The sequence below is a fragment of the Orcinus orca genome, chromosome X (assembly GCF_937001465.1).
Source record: "Orcinus orca chromosome X, mOrcOrc1.1, whole genome shotgun sequence".
Classification (NCBI taxonomy): domain Eukaryota; kingdom Metazoa; phylum Chordata; class Mammalia; order Artiodactyla; family Delphinidae; genus Orcinus; species Orcinus orca.
In genome coordinates this window covers 61,985,631-62,008,619 of record NC_064580.1, presented here as the reverse complement: position 1 = coordinate 62,008,619, position 22,989 = coordinate 61,985,631, and the positions used below count along the sequence as shown (strand labels likewise).

The following is a 22,989-nucleotide window of genomic DNA, read 5'->3' as shown; positions in this document are numbered from 1 at the left end:
AATTTTTTAAATTAAAAAAATAAAATTGTACCCTACAAACTTGCCATAAAAAAAGTTAGTTCTTTGAAAAGATAAATGAAATTGATAAACCTTTAGCCAGACTCATCAAGAAAAAAAAGGGTCCTGGGCATGCCTGATGGTGCAGTGGTTAAGAATCTGCCTGCCAATGTGAGGGACACCGGTTTGAGCCCTGGCCTGGGAAGATCCCACATGCCGTGGAACAGCTAAGCCCGTGCACCACAACTACTGAGCCTGTGCTCAAGAGCCCGCAAGCCACAATGACTGAGCCCATGTGCCACAACTACTGAAGCCTACATGCCTAGAGCCCATTCTCCGCAACAAGAGAAGCCACCGCAATGAGAAGCCCGCGCACCACAACGAAGAGTAACCCCCGCTCACCGCAACTAGAGAAAGCCCGCGCACAGCAATGACGACCCAACATAGCCAAAAAAAAACAAAAAAACAACACCACAGGAACGAATAGGATCATAAGAGATTACTACAAACAACTATATGCCAATAAAATGGAAACCTAGAAGAACATTCCTAGAAATGTACACTCTCCCAAGACTGAACCACAAAGAAATAGAAAATATGAACAGACCAATTGCCAGTAATGAAACTGAATCAGTAATAATAATTTAAAAAACTCCCAAAAAACAAAAGTCCAGGACCAGATGGCTTCACAGGTGAATTCTACCAAATATTTAAAGAAGAGTTAATACCTATCCTTCTCAAACTATTCCAAAAAATTGCAGTGGAAGGAACACTTCTGAATTCATTCTACAAGGCCAGCATCACCCTGATACAAAAACCAGACAAGGATATCACAAAAAAAGAGAATTATAGGCCAATATCATTGATGAACTTAGATGTAAATATCCTCAACAAAATATTAGCCAACCAAATCCAAAAATACATTAGAGGATCATACATCATGATCAAGTGGGATTTATCCCAGGTGTGTGAGGATGGTTCAATATCCACAAATCAATCAGTGTGATACACCACATTAACAAACTGAAGAATAAAAATTTTATAATCATCTCAAAAGATGCAGAAAAAGTTTTTGATAAAATTCCACATCCATTTATGATAAAAATAAACTCTCCACAAAAAGTGGGTATATAAAAAAAAGGGGAATTCCATGGCAATCCAGTGGTCAGGACTCTGCACTTTCACTGCCGAGCGCCCCGGTTCAATCCCTGGTCAGGGAACTAAGATCCCACGAGCCATGCAGCACAGCCAAAAAAAAAAAAAAAAGTAGGTATAGAGGGAACATACCTCAACATAATAAAGGCCATAAGCCCACAGCTAACATCGTACTGAATGGTGAAATGCAGAAAGCATTTCCTCTAAAATCAGGAATAAGACAAGGATTCCCACTCTTGCCACTTTTATCAGCACAGTATTAGAAGTCCTATCCACAGCAATCTGACAAGAAAAAGAAATAAAAGGCATCCAAATTGAAAAGGAAGGAAAATTGTCATTTTTTACAGATTGCATGATACTATACATAGAAAATCCTAAAGACACCACCAGAAAACTACTAGAGCTCATAAATGAATTTGGTAAAGTTGCAGGATACCAAATTAATATACAGAAATCTGCTGCATTTCTATACACTAACAACAAACTATCAGAAAGAGAAATTAAGGAAACAATACAATTTACAATTGCATCAAAAAGAAGAAAATACCTAGGAATAAATCTAACTAAGGAGGTAAAAGACCTGCACTCAGAAAACTATAAGACACTGATGAAATAAATTGAAGATGACATAAACAGATGGAAAGACATACTGTGTCAATGGATTGGAAGAATTAATAGTTAAAATGACCATACTACCCAAGATTATGTACAGATTCAGTGCAATCCCTAACAAAATACCCATGGCATTTTTCACAGAACTAGAACACATAATTTTAAAATTTGTATGGAAAAACAAAACATCCCAAATAGCCAAAACAATTTTGAGAAAGAAGAACAGAACTGGAAGAATCATGCTACCTGATTTCAGACTATACTACAAAGCTATAATAATCAAAACAGCATGGTAATGGCATGAAAACAGACAAATAAATCAATGGAACAGAAAAGAGAGCCCATAAATAAACCCACGCACCTATGGGCAATTAATCTATGACAAAGGAGGCAAGAATATACAATGGAGAAAAGACAGTCTCTTCAATAAGTGGTGCTGGGAAAATTGGACAGCTACAAGTAAAAGAATGAAAGTAGAACATTCTCTAATACCATATACAAAAATAAACTCAAAATGGATTAAAGACTTAAATATAAGACCAGAAACCATAAAACTCCTGGAAGAGAGCATAGGCAGAACTCTCTTTGACATAAATTGTAGCAATATTTCTTTGGATCTGTCAACTAAGGCAAAGGAAACAAAAGCAAAAATAAACAAATGGGACCTCATTAGACTTAAAAGCTTTTGCACAACAAAGAAACCATTGAGAAAACAAAAAGGCAGCCAACTGAATGGGAAAAAATATTTGCAAATGATATGACTGATTAGGCGTTAATATCCCCAATATATAAATACCTCATACAGCTCAATACAAAAAAACAAACAACATGATTAAAAAGTGGGCAGAAGACCTGAACAGATATTTTTCCAAAGAAGACATACAGAGGTTCAACAGATACTCAACACTGCTCGTCATCAAAGAAATGCAAAATCAAAACCACAATGAGATACCACCTGTCAGAATGGCTATCATCATAGAGACAACCAATAACAAGTGTTGGCGAGGATATGGAGAAAAGAGAACCCTAGTACACTGCTGGTGGAAATGTAAATTGGTGCAGCCACTGTGGAAAACAGTATGGAGATTCCTCAAAAAACTGAAAATAGAACTACCATACAATCCAGCAATTCCACCCCTGGGCATATATCCAAAGAAAACGAAAACACTAATTTGAAAAGATACATGCACCCCAATGTTCATAGCAACATTATTTACAATAGCCATAATATAGAAGCAAGCTACGTGTCCATCAACAAATGAATGGATAAGGAAGATGTGTTAGACAATGAAATTTTGCCACTTGCAACAACATGGATGGACCTGGTGGGTATTATGCCTAATGAAATAAGTCAGACAGAGAAAGGTAAATACTGTATGTTATCACTTATATGTGGAATCTAAAACATCAAATAAATGAATGAATATGAGAAAACAGAAACAGACTCACAGATACAGAGACAAAACTAGTGGTTACTAGTGGGAAGAGGGAGGAGAAAGGGCAAAATAGGGGTAGGGGATTAAGAGGCACAAATTAATAAGTATAAAATAAATAAGCTACAGGGATATACTGTACAGCACAGGGAATATATCCAATATTTTATAATTTAAATGTGACAATCTATAAAAATTTTGAATCACTATTATATACCTGAAACTAATATAATATTATAAATCGACTATACCTCAATAAAAAAAAATTGTTAATAGTTGGCAAGGATGTTGGGAAACACATCCTTAAATATACTGTTGGTGGACTTATAAATTAGTACATCCTCTTTGGAAGGCAATTTGGCAAAATCTATTAAAATTAATAACGCACATAATATTGCACTTACACATCTAGGATTTTATCCTACTGATATACATATTGGCAAAGATGCATGAATAAACACATGCAGTGCAGTAGTATTTATAGTAACAAAAGACTGAAAACCATTTATATATCCATCAATAGAGGATTTGTTAACTACATTATGATATATCCATAAAATGGAAGTTCATTTTAAGAAAGCAGACTTCTACACAGCAATGAAAAAGAACATATATATATATATATATATATATATATATATATATTTTTTTTTTTTTTTTTTTTTTGGCCACGCTGCGTGGCTTGCAGGGATCTGAGTTCCCTGACCAGGAATTGAACCCAGGCCCCCGGCAGTGAAAGCCTGGAATCCTAACCGCTCGGCTGCCAGGGAATTCCTAAGAACAAACTACTGATATATTCAAAATAGATGAAGCTCACAGATGATGCTGAATGAAAGAAGCCAGATGCAAAAGAGTACACACTCTGTATGATTCCACTTATATGGAACTCAAATAAAAGCAAAACTAATCTATGACTATAGAAGCCAGAAAGTGGTTAATCTTGGGACTGAATAATGACTGAGAGAGTTCACAAGGAGCTAGCCTCTGTAGTGCTGGAAATGTTCTGCATTTTGACTTGGGGGAGGTTTCATAGATGTATACATACACAAAAACATATACTTCAGATTTGTACATTTTTCTATATGCAAGTTATACTTCAATCAATAAAAAGAAAGAAATGAGGGGACTTCCCTGGTGGTCTAGTGGTTAAGACTTCACCTTCCAATACAGGGGGTGTGGGTTCAGTCCCTGATCAGGGAGCTAAGATCCCACATGCCTCGTGGCCAAAAAACTAAAACAGAAGCAATATTGTAACAAATTCAATAAAGACTTTAAAAATGGTCCACATCAAAAAAAAATCTTAAAAAAAAATAAATAAAGAAAGAAATGAGGTAAATTATATACTGATATGGAATGAATTTCAAGACATATTTTAAGTGTGTATGAAGATATATATCTCTGTCCATATACACATATATGGCGCACTGGCAGTAAAGCAGAGGAAACAATTACAACTCTACTGGGTAATTGCTAGAGCAGACTTTTGCTCTGAAGTCATCTGATCCCTCGTGGCCTACGGCCTTAGATTTAAAAACCCCATACTTACAGGTGATGTCTAATTGGAGTTCAGGCAAAGAAAGAGAAAACAGTAGAGCAGCAGTATTTGAAAAGAAATAGCTGAGAATTGATGAAAAATGCCAAGCTTAAAACTCAGGAATCCCAAACAGGAAAAAGAAAACAAAGAAAGAAATCCCCACCCAGACACATTTTAATGAGACTTAAGAACATCAAAGACTTTTAGAAGTATACAATACTACCTATGACATATTCTTGCCCCTCAATAGAGGAAAAAATAGAACCTAAATCTAAATCTAATCAAGCCTCTAGTTCTAATCAATATTCAGGAAATATAAGGAACAGGGAAACATTACCACAGGGATGCAATTACTAAAATCCATTTTATGCAAAATGCTATAGGGCAAACCACCCAGTTTCTTGAACTAATAAATCCCATGGGAGAAAAAAAAAGGGGGGGGGGAGAAGGAAGGGGCACCTATAGATTAAGAGATTTGAGAAACATATCAACCAATTGCAGTGTATAGCCTGTATTTGGATCCTGATTCAAACAAAGTAAAAATAAACACACAAACATTTATGAGACAATCAGGAAAATTTGAACAATGACTGTACATTTGATGTCATTAAAGAATTGTTAAGTTTTTAGAAGTGGTGGTTTTGTTGTAATGTTTAAGAAAAGTCCTTATATTTTAGAGATACATACCAAAATATTTATGGATGAGATGAAATAATATGATGTGGGATATTTGCTTCAGAATAATCTTGTGTGGGTGGAGGAGCAGGGGTTAGTGAAATATAGATGAAACGAGATTGGCCATGAGTTAATAATTACTGAAGCTAGGTGACAGGTACATGGGAATTCAGTATACTATTTTCTTTACTCTTGTATGTTTGAAATTTTCTATAATGAAAGTAGGGAAAAAGAGCCAAAAAGAAAAGGCAGATTGATTACCTACAAATAAATGACTGACAGCTGATTTATCAACAAAAAAAATCGAGGTTTAGAATAGTGTTTATAGTATGCCACTATTTGTGTAAAAAATAACATATTCACATATATGCTTATATTTGCATCAATTTATCTCTGGTAGTTCACCTAAAAATTGTTAATAGGAATTGCTTCTCGGTAAGGGAACTGGGAAACTAGGGAATACAAATGGGCAACTCTTCACATACCATTTTGTACCATTTGAATATTTTACCTTATGCTTGTAGCACCTTAAAAATATTTTCTCAGTAGGCTAGGGACAGGAGAATTTTATAACTTGATAAAGAATATAGAAAACAACTGCCATCATCATACTTAATAGTGAAATACTAGTGGCATTCACCTTAAAGTCAGAACAAAACCAAGAATATTCACCTGCTTTCACAACTATTACTGAACGTTGCTCTCCAGGTTCTAGTCAAAGCATTAAGACAAGAGAAGATAAGTTATAAATGTTGGGCTTCCCTGGTGGCGCAGTGGTTGAGAGTCCGCCTGCCGATGCAGGGGACACGGGTTCGTGCCCCGGTCCGGGAAGATCCCACATGCCGCGGAGCGGCTGGGCCCATGAGCATGGCCGCTGAGCCTGCGCGTCTGGAGCCTGTGCTCCACAACGGGAGAGGCCACAACAGTGAGAGGCCCGCGCACCGCGATGAAGCGTGGCCCCCGCTCGCCGCAAATGGAGAAAGCCCTCGCACAGAAGCGAAGACCCAACACGGCCCAAAATAAATAAATTAATTAAAAAAAAAAAAGAATCCGCCTGCCTACTGAATAATATTCCACTGTCTAGATATATCACAGTTTATCCATTCACCTACTGAGGGACATCATAGTTGCTTCCAAGCTTTGTCAATTATGAATAAAGTTGCTATAAACATTTGCATGGAGGTTTTTGTGTCGCTGTAAGTTTTCAATTCATTTGGGTAAATACCAAAGTGTATGACTGCTGGATTGTATGGTAAGAATACGTTTAAAGTTGTAAAAAAACCACCAAACTGGCTGTGTTATTTTGTATTCCCACCAGCAATAAATGAGAGTTCCTGTTTCTCTTAAAAAAAACAGAAAAGAAAAGAATCTGTCTGCCAATGCAGGAGACATGGGTTTGATCCCTGGTCTGGGAAGATCCCACATGCTGTGGAGTAACTAAGCCTGTGTGCCACAACTACTGAGCCTGCGCTCTACAGCCTGCAAGCCATAACTACTGAGCTTGCGTGCCACAACTACTGAAGCCCACACGCCTAGAGCCTGTGCTCCGCAACAAGAGAAGCCACTGCAATGAGAAGCCCACGCACTGCAACAAAGAGTAGCCCCTGCTCGCCACAAGTAAAGAAAGCCTGCGCACAGCAACGAAGACCCAACGCAGCCAAAAATAAATAAATAAATAAAATTTAAAAATGTTGTAAAGTAAGCGTCATAAAATGTCCTTGTTTATATATGTTATATCGATAATCTAAGAGAATGAACTGATATACTATTAAAATTAAACAGAAATAGAGTTTAAGTTTTAAATCAATAACTTTTCTCTATAAAAACAATATCCAATTAGAAAATATAATGGGGGGAAAAGATCCCATTCACAGCAGTGAAAAAAAAAATGATAGGAATAAACCTAACAAGAAACGTACAAAATAATGACATGAATAAAATTACAAAATATTACCGAAGGCTCTAGGTATGAATATTTGACAAATGGATAGATGTATAATATTCCTGAATGAGAAGTTTCATAATTTAAATTTTCTTTCAAAGAAGTATAAATTCCTATAACAATCTCTTTGGGATTTGAGAGGATAGGGTGGGAGTACTGAACAAGTTGGTTCTGAAGTTCATCTGGAAGAACACATAAAAAGAGCCAAGGAACCTTTAAAAGATAGAAATGAGGGAAGACTTACCTACTAGATATCAAATTATTATATAAAGCTGTGATATGGTTCAAGAATAGACAAATATATGAATGGAACTGAATAGAGAGGCGGTTACGTGTGAGAATTTAGTATACAACAAATATAGCATTCCAAATCCTGTCTGAGGCACCACTGAAAGTGTACCAAAATAATATATAAAATATGTACAAACCCAAAAGGACAAAAAGTTCTTGGGGTTTTCTAGATGCAAGAGAAATGGTAGCTGAAATAGCAGCTGGGAAGAAATTTTGGTCTAGTACAAAGGATACAGATAAGAAGGGGCCATTTTACCAGTAAAACTATGGAAAGATACAAGACACCAGGTACAGCAGAGGATGGACATGACATATGGGGCTGAAAACAGAGTTTAATTGAAATTCTGTACATTAATACAGTAAACCCCCCCTTATTTGCAGGGGATACTTTCCAAGACCCCCAGTTGATGCCTGAAACCACCACGGATAGTACCAAAACCTATATATACTATGTCTTTCCCCCTATACATACCTATGATAAAGTTTAATTTATAAATTAGGTACAGTAAGAAAATATCCGAATTGCCAGCATCTACTCTTGCACTTTGGGGCCATTATTAAGTAAAATAAGGGTTTCTTGATTACAAGCACTGTGATACTGAGACCTCTGATAACCTCCAGGAGGTTACTAAGTGACTGATAAGAGGGTAGTGTATATAGCATGGATATGCTGGACAAAGGGATGATTTACATCTGGAGTGGGATGTCACAAGATTTCATCTTGCTATTCATAACTGTGTTCAATTTAAAACGTATAACCCAATCAAAAAATGGGCAGAAGACCCAAACAGACATTTCTCCAAAGAAGACATACAGATGGCCAATAGGCACATGAAAAGATGCTCATCATCGCTAATTATTAGAGAAATGCAAATCAAAACTACAATGAGGTACCACCTCACACCAGTCAGAATGGCCATCATTAAAAGTTCTACAGGGCTTCCTTGGTGGCGCAGTGGTTGAGAGTCTGCCTGCCGATGCAGGGGACGCGGGTTTGTGCCCCGGTCCGGGAAGATCCCACATGCCACAGAGCGGCTGGGCCTGTGAGCCATGGCCGCTGAGCCTGCGTGTCCGGAGCCTGTGCTCCGCAATGGGAGAGGCCACAACAGTGAGAGGCCCGCATACCGCAAAAAAAAAAAAAAAAGTTCTACAAACAATGAATGCTGGAGGGTGTGGAGAAAAGGCAACCCTCCTACAATGTTGGTGGGAATGTAAATTGGTACAGCCACTATGGAGAACAGTATGGAGGTTCCTTAAAAAACTAAAAATAGACCTACCATATGGCCCTGCAATCCCAATCATGGGCATATACCCAAACAAAACTATAATTTGAAAAGATACATGCACCTTTATGTTCATAGCAGCACTATTTATAATAGCCAAGGCATGGAAACGACCTCAATGTCCATCGACAGATGAATGGATAAAGAAGTAACATGGATGGACCTAGAGATTATCATACTAAGCAAAGTAAGTCAGAAAGAGAAAGACAAATACCATATGATAAAACTTATATGTGGAATCTAAAATACGACACAAATGAACCTATCTACAAAATAAAAACAGACTTACAGATATTGAGAACAGACTTGTGGTTGCCAAGGGGGAGGGGGGTGGGGGAGGGAAGAACTGGGAGTTTGGGATTAGCAGATGTACACTATTATATATAGGATGGATAAACAACAAGGTCCTACTGTATAGCACAGAGAACTGTATTTAATATCCTGTGATAAACCATAATGGAAAAGAATACATATATATATGTATATATGTATAACTGAGTCACTTTGTTATACAGCAGAAATTAAATACAACATTGTAAATCAACTATACTTCAATAAAATTTTTTAAAACTTATGAATTGCTTATTTCTGGAATTGTCCATTTAATATTTTCAGACAACATTTGACTGAGGGTAACTGAAACTGTGGAAAGTGAAACCATGGATAAGGGGGACTACTGTATTCAGTAAAAAATGCTTACCCTTTCCTGTAACCAGAGGAAGTGCAAAATAAAAATGAGATACCATTATTTGCATATCTGGTTGGTAAAAATATTTTTTAATGATAACATAAAGTATTGATGAGGGTATTAGGGAAAATGGTACCTCATACACTGTTGGGTGACCATATAAATTGAAACAGCCTTTGTGGAGGGAAATTGAGCAGTATCTATTAACACTTTAGATGTGTAAAGATGTATATACTTTCCTTCCAGCAATCCCACTTCTAGGAATCTATCCTCAAAAAATAGTAGCACAAATATTCAAAGATACATGTATAACGATTTTCATTGTTGCATAATTTGTAACAATAAAAAATTATAAACAACTTGTGTTCACCAATAGGGGAATAGTTAAATAAATCATGGCATATCCATATGATAAAGTACTATGCAACACAAAAAAGCATGTCAGAGATCTATATATATTGACATGGAAATATCTTAAAGTACAATAAAGTGATATGCTTAATGATTAAGTAAGTTACAGAAAAATATTATAGAATGATTCCAAATTGGCCAAAAAGAAAAAACAAATTTCTCTATATAAATGCAGGTATCTGCTCAGATTTTTACTGTCTGTACATGTTATATGCCAATATCTGTTTGTAAATATATAGAAAATATTTGTAATGATACACACCAAACTGCTAACAGTGACTTTCCCTGAGAACAATTTAAGTGTTCAAATATTGTATTTTCCATTTTTTTCACATCTGCGAGTTTTTTTGTTTTTTTAAAGATGAAGGGAGCTCATACAAAGTAAGTTGAATGTTTAAGTGTCACATTGAGGCAGATGATACTCAAATCTATCTTCAGCGCTGACTTTTCTCATGAACTCTAATTTTGCATTTACAATTCACTGCCTGCTAGCATTTCCACTCTTATGCTTTGCCATCATTTCAAACTCGTACCTAAAATAAAATTCATTAGCGGATTATTCAAATAATATTAGTTCTAGTTCTCAGTTTTCCTGTTTCTGTTAAAAGTACTAGCCTTCTACCGTTACTTAAGTTTGAAGCCTTGGAGTAATTATTTTATACCCTTCCCTCCCCTATCAGAAAAAAAAAATCAAGTCCAAGTTTTTTTCTTCCTTTTAAATAATAACTTTTGGGGAAAAACAAAAGACCCCAAATAGCCAACGTAATCTTGAGAAAGAAAAATGGAGTTGGAGGAATCAGGCTCCCTGACTTCAAACTATACCACAAAGCTACAGTAATCAAGACAGTATGGTACTGGCACAAAAACAGAAATATAGACCAATGGTACAGGATAGAATGCCCAGAGATAAAAAACCCACACACATATGGTCACCTAATTTACGACAAAGGAGGCAAGAACATACAATGGAGAAAAGACAGCTTCTTCAATAAGTGGTGCTGGGAAAACTGGACAGCTGCATGTAAAAGAATGAAATTAGAACACTATCTAACACCATACACAAAAATAAACTCCAAATGGATTAAAGACCTAAATGTAAGACCAGACATTATAAAACTCTTAGAGGAAAACATAGGAAAAACACTCTTTGACATAAACCACAGCAAGACCTTTTTTGACCCACCTTCTAGAGTAATGGAAATAAAAACAAAAATAAACAAATGGGGGGACTTCCCTGGTGGCACAGTGGTTAAGAATCCACCTGCCAGTGCAGGGGACATGGGTTCGAGCACTGGTCTGGGAAGATCCCACATGCCACGGAGCAACAAAGCCCGTGCACCACAACTACTGAGCCTGTGCTCTAGAGCCCATGAGCCACAACTATGGATCCTGCATGCCTAGAGTCTGTGCTCCGCAACAAGAGAAGCCACTGCAATAAGAAGCCTGAGCACCACAATGAAGAGTAGCCCCCGCTCGCCACAACTAGAGAAAGCCTGTGCGCAGCAACGAAGACCCAATGCAGCCAAAAGTAAACACATAAAATAAATAAATTTATTTAAAAAAAACAAATGGGACTTAAACTTAAAAGCTTATGCACAGCAAAGGAAACCATAAACAAGACAAAAAGACAACCCTCAGAATGAGAGAACATATTTGCAAATGAAACAACAGACAAAGGATTAATCTCCAAAATATACAAACAGCTCATGGAGCTCAATATCAAAAAAACAAATAATCCAATTAAAAAATGGGCAGAAGACCTAAATAAACATTTCCCCAAGGAAGACATACAGATGGCTAAGAGGCACATGAAAAGATGCTCAACATCACAATTAGAGAAATGCAAATCAAAACGACAATGAGGTATCACCTCACGCCAGTCAGAATGGCCATTATCAAAAAATCTAGAATCAATAAATGCTGGAAAGGGTGTGGTGAAAAGGGAACCCTCCTGCACTGTTGGTGGGAATGTAAATTGATACAACCACTCTGGAAAACAGTATGGAGGTTCCTTAGAAAACTAAAAATAGAATAGAACTACTTTTTTTTTTTTTAATGATGTCTTTCTTGGTCAGGACATTTCAGCTGGCTGCTTTTTTTTTTGTAAGATGTTGGGGGTAGGAGTTTATTAATTAATTTATTTATTTTTGCTGTGTTGCATCTTCGTTTCTGTGCGAGGGCTTTCTCTAGTTGTGGCAAGCGGGGGCCACTCTTCATCGCAGTGCACGGGCCTCTCACTATCGCAGCCTCTCTTGTTGTGGAGCACAGGCTCCAGACGCGCAGGCTCAGTAATTGTGGCTCACAGGCCTAGTTGCTCCGTGGCATGTGGGATCCTCCCAGACCAGGGCTCGAACCCGTGTCCCCTGCATTAGCAGGCAGATTCTCAACCACTGTGCCACCAGCAATCCTACTCTTGGGCATATACCCTGAGAAAACCATAATTCCAAAAGAGACATGTACCATAATGTTCATTGCAGCACTATTTACAATAGCCAGGACATGGAACCAACCTAAATGTCCATCGACAGATGAATGGATAAAGAAGATGTGGCACATATATACAATGGAATGTTACTCAGCCATAAAAAGAAATGAAACTGAGTTATTTGTAGTGAGGTGGATGGACCTAGAGTCTGTCATACAGAGTGAAGTTACTCAGAAAAACAAATACCAAATGCTAATGCATATATATGGAATCTAAAAAAACGGCACTGATGAACCTAGTGGCAGGGCAGGACTAAAGATGTAGATATAGAGAATGGACTTGAGGACACGGGGTGGGAGGGGGAAGCTGGGGCGAAGTGAGAGTAGCATCGACATATATACACTACCGAATGTAAAATAGTTAGCTAGTGGGAAGCAGCAGCATAGCACAGGGAGATCAGCTCGGTGCTTTGTGATAACCCAGAGGAGTGGGATAGGGAGGATGGGAGGGAGGCTCAAGAGTGAGGGGATATGGGGACATATGTATGCATATGGCTGATTCACTTTAGTGTACAACAGAAACTAACACAGTATTGTGAAGCAATTATACTCCAATAAAGATCTATTAAGAAAACAATACCTTATATGTTTCCTTCATATCTTTCTTTGCCACCATAATTCAGGCCCTTCAATCAACAAACATTTATTAAGCACATATTATATATGTGCTAGGCAGTTTTAGGTGCTGGGTATAGTGAAGAAAGACATATGCTAGTGAAAGAGAGAAATAATGTATAAGCAAAAAAATAATTATGCAATAATATTGTTAGCATTTATAATGCTTATCCTGTACTAGGCACTGTGATAAGCTATGAGATAGATATGTTATCTCATTTAATATTCCTAATGACCCTATGACATAGGCACCGTTATTAATCCCATTTTATCGTTGGGGAAACTGAGGTCCATAGCTCTTAAGTAGTTTAAGGTCACATAGCCAGTAAGTAGTCAAGATTTGAACCCAGGCAGCGTGATGTTATAGTTTGTCCTCTTAACTGTTATGCTATATTGCTTCTCATGTAAGGAAACCTCAGTTGATGATAAGGGATATGGGGAAAATAAAACAGGGTAATGTGAGAGTAACTTGGAGAGTGGGTGCTTATTTAGAGAAGATGGTCAAGAAAGGCTCTACCTTTTTTTATGGAAGAACTCAAGTTTGACCTGTGAAACTTCTCACTCAGCAGTTTGCCAATTGCATAGGCATCATGCAGTTACTCTATCTGTATTTCCTGCAAATTGGCAGCTGGATCCAAAGACTAGATCAAACTGAGGTTCCATCCCTTTCGTATGACTACAGGATAGACATAATGTCTGATGTCTTTTTATAATCTTAGAAGCTGCTGATGCTCACTATCTCTTTATCAAGGATTGCAAAATGGTGATATTCTAAGTTCATTTCTTTTTATTAATTGGAATCGTTTTGGAAAACATGTCCTTTCATCTACTATTTTGTTACCCAGTTCATCTAGGAAAGGAAGGATAAATGCTTGATTCTCTCCCTTTATTGATTAAATTTTGAAATAATGAATTGTTTCTCTATCATGAGTGGTGATATTTGAGCTGAGACTTGTGAGTGACAAGAAAGAGCCAGCTATTCAAAGACCTGGAGGAAGATTATTCCAGGTAGGGGGAACAGATAGTACAGGGGCACTGAGGAAGGAGTGAGTTGCATAAGTTCAAGGAACACAGAAGACCAGCAATGGCCACATTACTTTCACTCCTACCTGTGTTATGGACTGAATGTTTGTGTCCCTCTAAAATTCATACATTGAAATCCTATCCCCCATTGTGATGGTATTAGGAGATGGGGCTTTGGGGAGGTAATTAGGATTAGATGAGGTCATGAATGGGATTAGTGCCTTTGTAAGAGTCATGAGAGAGCTTGCTTCGTGTCTTTGCTCTCCACCTGATAGATGTCCCTCACCAGAACTTGACCATACTGGCACCCTAATCTCAGACTTCCAGCCTCCAGAACTGTGATGAATAAATTTATGTTGTTTATAAGCCACCAAGTCTATGGTACTTTGTTATAGCAGCCTGAACTATGACATATCTCTTAAATCCATTATTCTCTCCTCCATTCTTACTACCACACCCACTTAGTCTGAGGTCTCATCTTTCTCCCCTGCACCACTGTGATTATCTTCAACTGGTTTCACTGCCTCCAAGTATCTATCTCTTCCACCCTAGTCAATTAACTTCTTACCTACCAAAAGCTTTCAATTCAGTGTATAATTCTTTTTGGTGTGAACACATCTATAATTTTATTAACGGATGTCACTGGCAAAATAACAGTGATTTAATGGAAGGAGGTGTTTGCTGGAAAGTATGCTGGACACCAAAGAGCACAGGCTTTCTACTCAAACCTGGATTTGTGTCCCAGCTCTGACACTTGATAGCTATGTGACCTAGAGAAAATTACATAACCCCCCTGAAGCTCAGTTTCCTCAACTATTAAAAAAATAATAATGCTTTTAATACATTGTTGTGAGAATTAAATGAGAATATAAAATCTCATTTGATATATATAATATAGAGAGATAACAGAAAAAATGTGTATATATATATATATACATATTTTATTACAGTGCTTAGATCATAGTAAAGAGTAGGGTTTTTTTTGTAATTACTCCTCCCACCATGTGTCTTGCAGAATTTCCAGCTTTAGTGATGAATTCCACCTGTTTAAACTTCAGTCATTGCTAAGAGCTGTCTGACAGCCATCTGAGAATATCCAAAAGCTAAGGACCCAATGGGGATCTTTGAAGAGGAGCTTGATATCACATCCCTGTAGCCTAGCAGAGTCCCTTCGACAAGCCTATCTGGGAACCAGTGAGGCCCTTAGTTGATCAGTGATATCTCACACTGATATAACGCTTTCCCAACCACTTTTTGTCTCTGATGACCTCATCCCTAACCTAAGTGGGACCCCTGGGCACTTTACCTCTCACTTCATCCAGATCAGTAATTATCTCCCAGTTACACCAGATTTAGTGTTACTGACTCTGGGACCCCTGCTTCCACTGTCCTCTTTTTCCCTTTCTGCTCCCAAAGTCCAAGAACACTGCTAGAGGGAGAACCAAGCAGACCAATATGAATTCATGCTGTCCAGTTTCAACTTGGCCCTTGCAGCTGCTCAGCAACCCTTTTATTTGTCTCATACATTCCCTGGCACTCTCCCCACAGAGGCTGTTCCAGACCTTCCTCTTCTCATATTCCAGCTCCTCCTGTTCCACTCCTTCAGACTAGTACACAAACTTTCATCAGATGTTTGACAATTCAGTAACATTTTAAAAAGCTTTTTAATGGAGAATTTAAAACATGTAAAAAAGTAGACTGGATAGTATAATGAATCCCCATTTACCAAACACTCAGCTTCAACTAGTATCAACTCTTGGGCACTCTTGTTTCATCTATTTCTCCGTCCTGTAATATTTTGGAGCAGATCCCAGACATGACATCATTCCATACCTAAATATTTCAGTATGTATCTTTAAAAGTTAAGGATCCTTTTAAAAAAAATCATAATGGTAATATCATTAGCACACATAAAATAAGCAATATTTCCTTAATATCATCAAATACCAAGTCAGCATTTAAATTTCCAATAGTTTCATAAATGTCAAAAGAATTTTTTACAGCTTTTTTGGTTTCAATTAGTATCCATATAAAGTCCACACATTGTGATTGGTGGATATGTATTATATGTCACTTTTAAACTGAAGGTTCCCCTTCATTTCTTTTTTTCCTTGCAATATTTTTGTTGAGGAAGTTGGACTGTTTTTCAGTAGTTTCACAGTCTGGGTTTTGCCAATTCCATCTCTGTTGTATAGATTAACATGTTTCCTTGACCTTCGTTTGTTGTATATATTGGTAAGATCAGTAATGTCTGTACAATGCATATTCTATATTCATTGTCCTGCTTTCAATGGTGTGAGGAAATTGTCCATGTGACCAAAGAAATGGAAGGTGTCTGGCCCGGAGACTTACTCAGGAAGGAGCTAGGACCTCTTTAGCAGGACTGAAACAGATGGCTCGATAAATAGTAACTGGAGGTCCAGGCAAGATAGAATGGGTGAGGGGCCATGTAGTGTCAGATTTCTACTCTGCTGGTATGTAGAGCAGGACAGTCAGGAAAGCAGATCATGCTGAAGTCAGAACTAGAAAAGGAGAGGTAGCACTTGAGGCAGCAGGTGGGATTATTTCTCAGGGGATTACTCTACTTGCTATACCCTGTTTTCTAAATATATTGTACTCATTTTCACCTCTGTGCCTTTGCCCCGGATGTTTCCTCTGCTTGGAATATCATCTCCTGTCTCTCCACCTATCCAAATCCTACTTATCTTTAACAACCAGTACAAGTTCCCTCCTTTCCGTATTTTTGCTTGTAGAGTCATAAAGTATCTCTGAAAGGATAAATAAGAGATCAAGAACATTGATTGCTTTCCCGGGAAGGAAACTGGATGGCTAGAGGACAGGGCTGGAAGGGAGAAAGATATTACTGATTTGCTGCAGGAGGGACAGTTAATCAGATGAAAGTGTCTAATATAAAATCTGTGTAAGTAGAAGCAGGGAGATTGGAATTTGTAGTCTGAGGAGAAAGAAGAAGTTCTGGAACAGCCTCTGTGGGGAGAGTGCCAGGGAATGTATGAGACAAATAAAAGGGTTGCTGAGCAGCTGCAAGGGCCAAGTTGAAACTGGACAGCATGAATTCATATTGGTCTGCTTGGTTCTCCCTCTAGCAGTGTTCTTGGACTTTGGGAGCAGAAAGGGAAAAAGAGGACAGTGGAAGCAGGGGTCCCAGAGTCAGTAACACTAAATCTGGTGTAACTGGGAGATAATTACTGATCTGGATGAAGTGAGAGGTAAAGTGCCCAGGGGTCCCACTTAGGTTAGGGATGAGGTCATCAGAGACAAAAAGTGGTTGGGAAAGCGTTATATCAGTGTGAGATATCACTGATCAACTAAGGGCCTCACTGGTTCCCAGATAGGCTTGTCGAAGGGACTCTGCTAGGCTACAGGGATGCGATATCAAGCTCCTCTTCTAAGATCCCCGTTGGGTCCTTAGCTTTTGGATATTCTCAGATGGCTCTAGAACAATGACTGAGGTTTTAATCAGTAGCCATGTGACCTCAGGCTAGCTATGCCCTTCTCTGAGCTTTGGTTTCCTCATCTATAAAAATTGGGGATAATAATACCTACCTCACAGAGCAGATGTGAGGATTAAATAAAATAATGTGGGTAGAAGTGCCCCACACAGTGGCATTCTATACATGATACTTTACTCCCTCAGCAGGTGAATACAATCTTCCTTAATTCTAAAGTTGATGCAATGGTATGGTAAATATGTTATCACTTTATAGACTAGCAAAACCTGACTGTCAAGAAAAATCCTATTTTCGGGAATTCCCTGGCGATCCAATGGTTAGGACCCGGTGCTCTCTGCTGGGACCCGGCTTCGATCCCTAATAGGGAAATTAAGATCCCACAAGCCACGAGGCAGCTGAGGGAGTAAATCTGACTCAAGCGAGACTCAAAAAAGAGATATCAGTCCCCTAAATTAAGAATCTACATTTAAGGGGATTCCCTGGTGGTCCAGTGATTAGAACTCGGCGCTTTCACTACCACGGGCCTGGGTTCAATCCCTGGTTGGGGATCTAAGATCCTCCAAGCCATGTGGCGCAGCCAAAAAGAAAAAAATCTACTTTTAAAAAGAAAAGGCCGGGCTTCCCTGGTCGCGCAGTGGTTAAGAATCCGCCTGCCAAGGCAGGGGACACGGGTTCAAGCCCTGATCCGGGAAGATCCCACATGCCATGGAGCAACTAAGCCCATGCGCCACAACTACTGAGCCTGTGCTCTAGAGCCCGCGAGCCACAACTACTGAGCCCGCACGCCTAGAGCCTGTGCTCCGCAACAAGAGAAGCCACCGCAGTGAGAAGCCTGCACCGCAACGAAGAGTAGCGGCCACTCGCCGCAACTAGAGAAAGCCCGTGCACAGCAATAAAGACCCAACGCAGCCAAAAATCAATTAAAAGAAAAAAAAGGCCTATAATGCCTTTTTAACTCTCTTTTAAATCATGTTCAAAATCCTTGATCTAGCATTTTAGGCTCTTGCCAATCTAGCGACACTTCACTTGACTTTTTTGTTCCCTTGCTTAAACATACCCTTCTGAGGGAATTCCCTGGTGGCCCAGTGGTTAGGGCTCTGCGCTTCCACTGCAGGGGGTATGGGTTCAATCCCTGGTTGGGGAACCAATACCCTCTGATATGTTAGCAGTGGTTACAAACAGCAAAAGGACTAAGCTTGGAGAGAATCTGAAGAGGAGCATTTACTTCTTACTCCATATACTTCTGCATTGAGTCTTTTACAGTGACAATATGTATTGCTTTGGAATTTATAATAAAACACAAAAAGTAAAATAGAACAACTTCCTACCCAAGCCTGGCTCTCCCTACTCTTCCATATCTATCCAAATTTCTCATTCTTCAAATTTCCATTCAAAATATATTTCTTAACCCTCACATTTATGGTTAAGTGGTTTTCAACTAGGGTGCTAGGACAATTCAATGGGGACAGAATAGTCTCTTCCACAAATGGTCCTGGGACAACTGGATATCCATATGCAAAAATGTAAAGTTGGACCCCTACCTCGTACCACATACAAAAACTAACTCGATGGATCAAAGACCTAAATGTAAGAGCTAAAACTATAAACCTCTCAGAAAACATAGGAGTAAATTTTCATGACCTTGGATTAGGCAATGGTTTCTAGGATATGACATCAAAAGCATAAGCAACCAAAGGAAAAATGGATAAATTAGACTTCATAAAAATTAAAAAATTTTGTGTATCAAAGGACACCATCAAGGAAGTGTAAAGACAACACAGAGAATGGGAGAAAATATTTATAAGTCATATATCTGACAAGAGACTTGTCTCCAGAATATATTTTTAAAATACAACTCAATAAAAAGACAAACAACCCTATTAACAAATGGGCAAAGGATTTGTATAGACGTTTCTCCAAATAAGATACAAAAATGGCCAATAAGTACATGTAAAGATGCTCAGCATCATTAGCCATCAGGGAAAGTCAAAGTAAAACCACAATGAGATTCTACTTCACACCCACTAGGATGGCCGTAATAAAAAAAGACAAGTAACAAGAGTGTTATTGAGGATGTGGAGAAATTGGAACCCTCATACACTGCTGGTGGGAATGTAAAATGGTGCAGCCTCTTTGGAAAACAGTCTGGCAGTTCCTCAAAAGGTTAAAAGTTACCATTTGACCCAGAAATTACATTCCAATTACACTTGGTATATATGCAAGAGAAATGAAAACATATGTCCACATAAAAACTTGAACATGAATGCATGGGAGCATTATTATAGGAGCGTTATTCATAATAGCCAAAAAGTGGGAACAACCCAAATATACCTCAACTGATGAAGAGATAAACACAAGTGGTATATCCACACAGTGAAATATTATTTGGCCATTAAAAGGAATGAAGTACTGATACATGCTATAACATGGATGAACCTTGAAAACATTATCCTAAGTGAAAGAAGCCTGTCACAAACAACCACATATTGTATGATTCCATTCATATGAAATATCCAGCATAGGTAAATCCACAGAGGCAGAAAGTAGATAAGTGGTTGCCTAGGGCTATGAGTTTGGGGGGGACACTGGGAGTGACTGCTAATGGGTACAGAGTTTATTTTTGGAGTGATGAAAACATTGTAAAATTGATTGTGGTTGTACAACTCTGAGTACACTAAAAAAAAAAAACCCTGAATTTTACACTTTGAACGGGCAAATTGTATGGGGTGTGTATTGTATCTAATTAAAGCTGTAAAAAATGTACTTCTTCCATGGAGCTTTCCCTTTCTACTACAGTCCACATTAATCACTCCATTCTCTCAACTCCTACAGCTTTTCAAAACTGTACTGCACAATTTAGCACCCAGTTAAACTACCTGATAATGTTTATTATTATCTCATGTAGAGCCTTGACTTGTCAGCCTGACTACAATTTTCCTGAGAGGAATGAATGAGTCTTCTGTTTCTCAGATACCTCTAAACCACCTAACATATAACTGGGCACATAGTAAGTACTCAGTAAATACTTGGTGGTTGTGAAGAATTGATTACATGTGCTTTTTTCACACATGTGTGTTGCACACACACGGAAGTTGGAGGGAACGAATACAATCTTAGATAGTGAGGTGAGAGAACGACACTATGTGAAACTGCAGAATACAAGATTTATTTAAGGGAAAAAAACAGAATGGTTGGGACACTTTTGTTCTCCCCTCCTTCTGCCTCCTGCTGCTCAATGACACCACATGGCCAACCATATCCTGGTCTCTGAGATCCTAAGGGAGTCACTGAGGTCCTATCTAGACACTTGACTGTCTGGTGTCACTACTCCCCCATCACTTCCTCCTCTTCCTCCTCCTCTGTCCAGCTCAGGTCATCATCTGAATCCTCAGATTCTTCCTCATCCATCTCTAACCCAACCCCTGCCTTAGCCTTCTCAGCCAGTGCATCGGGGTGCTCCAGCTGGGCCCAGGATCCTGGGTCAGCCTTGACCAGGGAGATTTCAACCCGAGATGGCATCAAGGAGACAGAGCTCTGCTCCACGTTTATGACCTGAGGAGGAGGGAAAGATAGTGGAACACAGAAGAGAAAATGAGGAAATCAAAGGGATTGGAGTCAGGGTAGGATGGTGATGAATGACAGGGAGAAAAATAAAAAATGCAAGGTGGGGAAAAATATAGGGAAGAAATAAGTAAGGGAGAGAGAGAAAGAGGAAAGAAAGGGGAGTTGGGGGGGGGGAGAGGGAGAAAAAGAGGGAGGAAGAGGGAGAGAGAGAGAATATCAAAGCAAATGAAGAGAAAACCTCCACTTTCCCACTACAACTCCTTCCCTCAAGACACCCTCTATTCATTCCAGCCTGGCCCTTCTTTTTACCCCATCTGCCTCCCCCTCCTGTGCCCCCTTATCTTCACTTACCCCCCAGAGCTTCATCTGTGCTTGGAACACACGGTTACCATCAAAGACAATGTGGACATGAAGCTGAGAGAAAAGAATTACAGGGGTAGTAACAATCCCAGAAGGTCAGAACAAGTAATTACGACAGAGAAGCAGGCCAGTGGTGTAATCCCTACATCCACGGGTCAGCCAGATAACCCTGACCTAACAGCTCTACCTTCCTCTCAGAGGACTATGGAGCCTACATGCTTACTGCCTACGACGACTCTGCCTGTAAGATTATAATATCACCCAATTCACTGGCTTCCCATCCAGCATCAGACGTTCCTCACCTCAGTTTGACTGGCCTTCACCCAGTTGAACGCAGGAAGTGGAATCTGGCCGTATACAGTCACCACTACTAAGGAATCTGTCTGGTGCCAATCATGACGGCAAGACGCTGGCAGCTAGAAAGAAGACGTGAAAAGTGGGTGGTAAGAATGAACTCTTAACCCAAGGGGCGTTCTCATGGTATATGTGGAGAAGAGACAGAGAGTGTCAGAAAGATTAACACTACCTCATATTGCAAAACCACTGGGCTGGTAAAGGATAAGGAGCAGAATCTTATTTGGTCCATGCAAAAGGGAGAAGATACAGAGCTTGGCCATGAGGTACAGGGAGAAGAAATTATTTTGGAATTGGGTTCTAATCAAGAGTTCAGGAAAGTCGGGACTTACCTGCTTCCCCCAGTCATGTCTACCAACTCTGCACCCTGGCTGTGCCAGGAATGCCCCAAAATCCAGGGTCTGGATACCACAACAACTCCAAGATTTCATCCTGAGGTAGGAATAGAATTCAACTGACTCTCCTTTCCCGTCCCCACAAGCCCCCACTTCCATCTTAAGGTCAACATTGGGAGAAACCTGTCTCACAGCCCACCCAGTCCCCTCCATCACCCCTCATGGAATCGAGGTGCTCCTGGGTGGTAGGTACATGGAGTAGCATCACTCTCCGGGCCTTGGTAAACCTAAGACAGATAAAGGAGAATCAGGAAAAGAATTGGGTCATTTAAAAATGTACCCTATGCAGCCTCATATCTATACCCAGTTATCCCTCAGGCATGGCATCTCTCAACCACATGCTTGAGTCCTCCACAAACTCTCACTCACAGCATCACATCCTGGGTTCTGGCAGCTGGCACCAGTCTGGATCAGACTACTGTCAAGTCCTGGGCAAAGGAAACAGAGTCAGGAACCCTATTCATTTCCTCCACCCAATTGCCACTTTCACTAAATTCCTGCCTGTGAAGCCTGTCCTACTAAAGACCCACTTACCTGCTCCAGGTTCTTGGTCTAATTCCTTCTGTTCCAGTGCCATTCCCAGGGCTTGGGATATATTTAGCGGAAGCAGCTTTGGAGGCAACTCTGACCTAGGGAGTATGGGTGGGGTGATTTAGTCCTGACCCACTAACCGTGATCAACAGCGCCAACCTTCCCACCACTG

At 39.3% G+C, this 22,989-nt stretch overlaps 1 protein-coding gene across 2 annotated transcripts in view; it reads right to left on the bottom strand.

The window, feature by feature from the left end:
- ITGB1BP2 (integrin subunit beta 1 binding protein 2) overlaps window positions 1-22,989 on the bottom strand; it is a 42,847-nt gene that overhangs the window by 17,814 nt on the left and 2,044 nt on the right. The window contains exons 5-11 of one of the 2 annotated variants that reach the window (XM_004275749.4): window positions 22,821-22,915; window positions 22,656-22,714; window positions 22,443-22,513; window positions 22,224-22,323; window positions 21,840-21,953; window positions 21,529-21,591; window positions 12,147-21,165 (exon numbers count right to left, since the gene is read on the bottom strand). In XM_004275749.4, the coding sequence (XP_004275797.1) occupies window positions 20,938-21,165; window positions 21,529-21,591; window positions 21,840-21,953; window positions 22,224-22,323; window positions 22,443-22,513; window positions 22,656-22,714; window positions 22,821-22,915 (730 nt within the window). In that variant the 3' untranslated portion in view covers window positions 12,147-20,937. Of the gene's footprint in view, window positions 1-12,146; window positions 21,166-21,528; window positions 21,592-21,839; window positions 21,954-22,223; window positions 22,324-22,442; window positions 22,514-22,655; window positions 22,715-22,820; window positions 22,916-22,989 lie in introns of those variants that run through there. The other variant, XM_049705123.1, reaches the window with a different exon arrangement.